This window comes from Echinops telfairi, unplaced genomic scaffold, assembly GCF_000313985.2.
Source record: "Echinops telfairi isolate 266 unplaced genomic scaffold, ASM31398v2 ScPeMD7_3;HRSCAF=10, whole genome shotgun sequence".
Lineage (NCBI taxonomy): Eukaryota > Metazoa > Chordata > Mammalia > Afrosoricida > Tenrecidae > Echinops > Echinops telfairi.
Window position 1 is genome coordinate 58,431,806 of NW_022103899.1, and position 2,716 is coordinate 58,434,521.

Here is a 2,716-nt window from a genome sequence, read left to right on the forward strand (position 1 = left end):
AAGTGTCAGCTAGGCCCAGTGGAAGGACACCCCACCCCAGGGGAGGGGAAGGTGCTCTAAGGCTGTGCCTGGGACAGACGTCCCCCGCCCCTGACTGCAGCCTCCTGCTCAGAATCGCAGTCTCAGCTGCTTCGTAACAGTAGCCCCTTGTGGCTAACGGGGATTCCTGCAGTTCCCATACTCCAGCCCGGAGGAGGGGGAGTGTGAGGCAGGCCCTGTGGTCAGGAGGGCCTGTGCCGGGCGGGGGCAGCAGGCATGGCCTGAGATTAGGCCTTGTGCCTGGCACCTGTCTCAGTCCTCTTAGGGTCCCCTCACCGGAACAGGAGCCACCACAATGCACATCAGCTTAGGGACAGCTCTGGGTGCCAGCCTGGCCAAGGCCAGTAACAGACCAGTCTAGAGGCTCAGTCCTTGTCTCTATTGGGCTCAGCAGACCCCTATTCGGATGCCTCACAGCTCCACCGGGAATGGAGCTAGGGGGGCCCTCCCCCACCTGGCTGCCCTCCCACTGTCCCCAGTTGCAGGAACCCACCAGGAGGGTCCTTCCACCACCCACTCTAGGCACCTCAGAGCACCCCACAGAGTGAGGGGACCTGTAGTCCTGCTGGCCAGGACCCCGCCCTGCCTTGCTGCCCCAGGCCAGTTCCTGCTTCTCAGGAAGTGACCTCCGGGCCCTGCCTCTGGAAGCCACCCGCCTGGAGGTCAGGAGCCTGGGGCGCCTTCTGCAACCTGAGGCTGCTGCTCAGGGCGTGATGGGAGGGAGGCCCAGAGGACGGTCGCAGCGGCCGCATGAAAGGGGCTATACACCGCTCACGCAGACCCAGACTGGCACCTGCCCCGGCCACCTGCCCCGGCCCTAACCCAGGGTCCGGAGGGCCTGGCAGGGGAGCAGGGCTGCGAGCCCCGTCTGACTCCAGGGCCCTAGCTCAGAGGAACTGGAGCCGGGCCGTGAGAGAGTGTGCCAGCGTGTGGGGGTGTGACTAGGGTGTGGGATCTCAGGTGTTGTAAGGGCAGGGGTGCGTGTGAGCGTGTCAATGTGGAGGTGTCTGGGCCGGCGCAGGACGAGAGTGGAGGAGGCCTCGTGGGAATTAAATGTGTACACACGTGGGATCTGCCTGTGGGCACTGTGGGTGTCAGTGCAGGCGTGTGAGGTGGCTGCGGGTGGAGGGGTTGTGTAGCTGTTGTGAATGTGCAGGTGTGGGGGTGGGGGTGTTACGAGGGTGTCTGCAGGTGTTTGCATCAGGGTGTGGTGAGTGTGGGGGAGTTGTGTGTGAGGAGCCAGGGTCACTGGGGCTGGGGCTGGGGTGCAGGGAGGCAAAACAAGCCCTGCCCGTGCGCAAGGCCCTGAGACTGCACTTGCCCCCACCCCCCGCCCCCGCCCCCAGATGGCTCTGTACTTCTGCTCGGGGGTGCTCCGGGACCCCGCCCAGTTCTGGCACTACGCCCTCAACATGCCGCTGTACACTCACTTCACGTCCCCGATCCGCCGCTTCCCCGATGTCCTGGTGCACCGCCTGCTGGCTGCTGCACTAGGTAAGCCGTTCCCCACCCCCACACCTTGCTGTGAGGCCTGCTTGCCATCCCCAAGCCTCAGCTCCACTGGGGCCTCCCAGAAGGGGGTTAAGGGGATCCCCCACTCCCCACCCCTGCCAACACTGAGCCCTGCCCTCAGGATACAGGGCGTTGCTGCACCTGCAGCCTGAGGCCCTGCAGAAGCAGGCTGACCACTGCAACGACCGCCGCATCGCCTCCAAGCGCGTGCAGGAGCTCAGCACCAACCTCTTCTTCGCCGTGATGGTCAAGGTGCAGACCCTACCCCTACCCCCAGAGGGCCCCTCACAGCACAGCCCACCCTGTCCCCCTCCTCAGTGTCCCTCACTGGCCAACTCTCAGGAGCCCAGACCCGGCTGTGTGGGGCCTAAGGTCCCCACCTCTACCCTGAGCCAAACCTGCCCCTGCCTGCAGGAGTGTGGCCCCCTGGAGTCGGAAGCCATGGTGATGGGCGTCCTGAACCAAGCCTTCGACGTGCTGGTGCTGCGCTATGGGGTGCAGAAGCGCATCTACTGCAATGTGAGTGCCCGGCGGGGGTTAGCCCCAAGCCGCCCCCCTCCCCTGGAAGCCAGGCACAGTCCAGCAGAAAGCCTGTCCCTCAGACACTGTGCCCAGAACTTCACATGCTTGGGGCTGCCCTGCCACCACCACCCCAGCTGAGGGGGCAATAGGCTGGGGGCTCAAGGTTGATCACCACAAGGGGTGCTGTACCCTTACTTAGCCGAGGGCACAGCTTGTCGGGGTGCCCTGCCTTGCCCCCCTTCCCAGAACCAAGCCCGTCCCATGGGCGTAACAAAAAGCAGGCTAGGGTGGGGTGGTGGGTCAGGTGGGTCCTCTTCCCCTAAGACTAGGAAGCCAGAGAAGACCTGGCTGCCAGCACTCTACCTGTGGCTGGAGAGGTGAGGGTTTGTTCTAGAAGGTTTGAGCATGGTCCCTGGCTGTTCTGGAAGCAGCTCCCTAGAAAGCCAGGGAAAGACCACCCCACCCTGTGTCCTGCATGCCCCACCACCACCACCACCACCCCCGTGCCTTGCTCTACAGCAGGGCGGCAGCCCTTAGAAATGGCAGCCTGGGAAACCCAAAGCCATGAGTAGGCCACGGGAGATCCCCTTGCAGAGAGCCAGTCAGGGTGCGATGTAGCAACAATGAAAAATACAACTTTCCT

At 64.0% G+C, this 2,716-nt stretch overlaps 1 protein-coding gene across 1 annotated transcript in view; it reads left to right on the forward strand.

Annotated features, from left to right (window-relative positions):
* Positions 1-2,716, forward strand: part of DIS3L2 (DIS3 like 3'-5' exoribonuclease 2) — a gene marked incomplete at its 3' end in the record, with an annotated part of 319,919 nt that overhangs the window by 315,451 nt on the left and 1,752 nt on the right. The window contains exons 17-19 of the mRNA XM_045294312.1: positions 1,386-1,533; positions 1,673-1,803; positions 1,966-2,070. Coding sequence (XP_045150247.1) covers positions 1,386-1,533; positions 1,673-1,803; positions 1,966-2,070 — 384 coding nt within the window. The remainder of the gene's footprint in view (positions 1-1,385; positions 1,534-1,672; positions 1,804-1,965; positions 2,071-2,716) is intronic.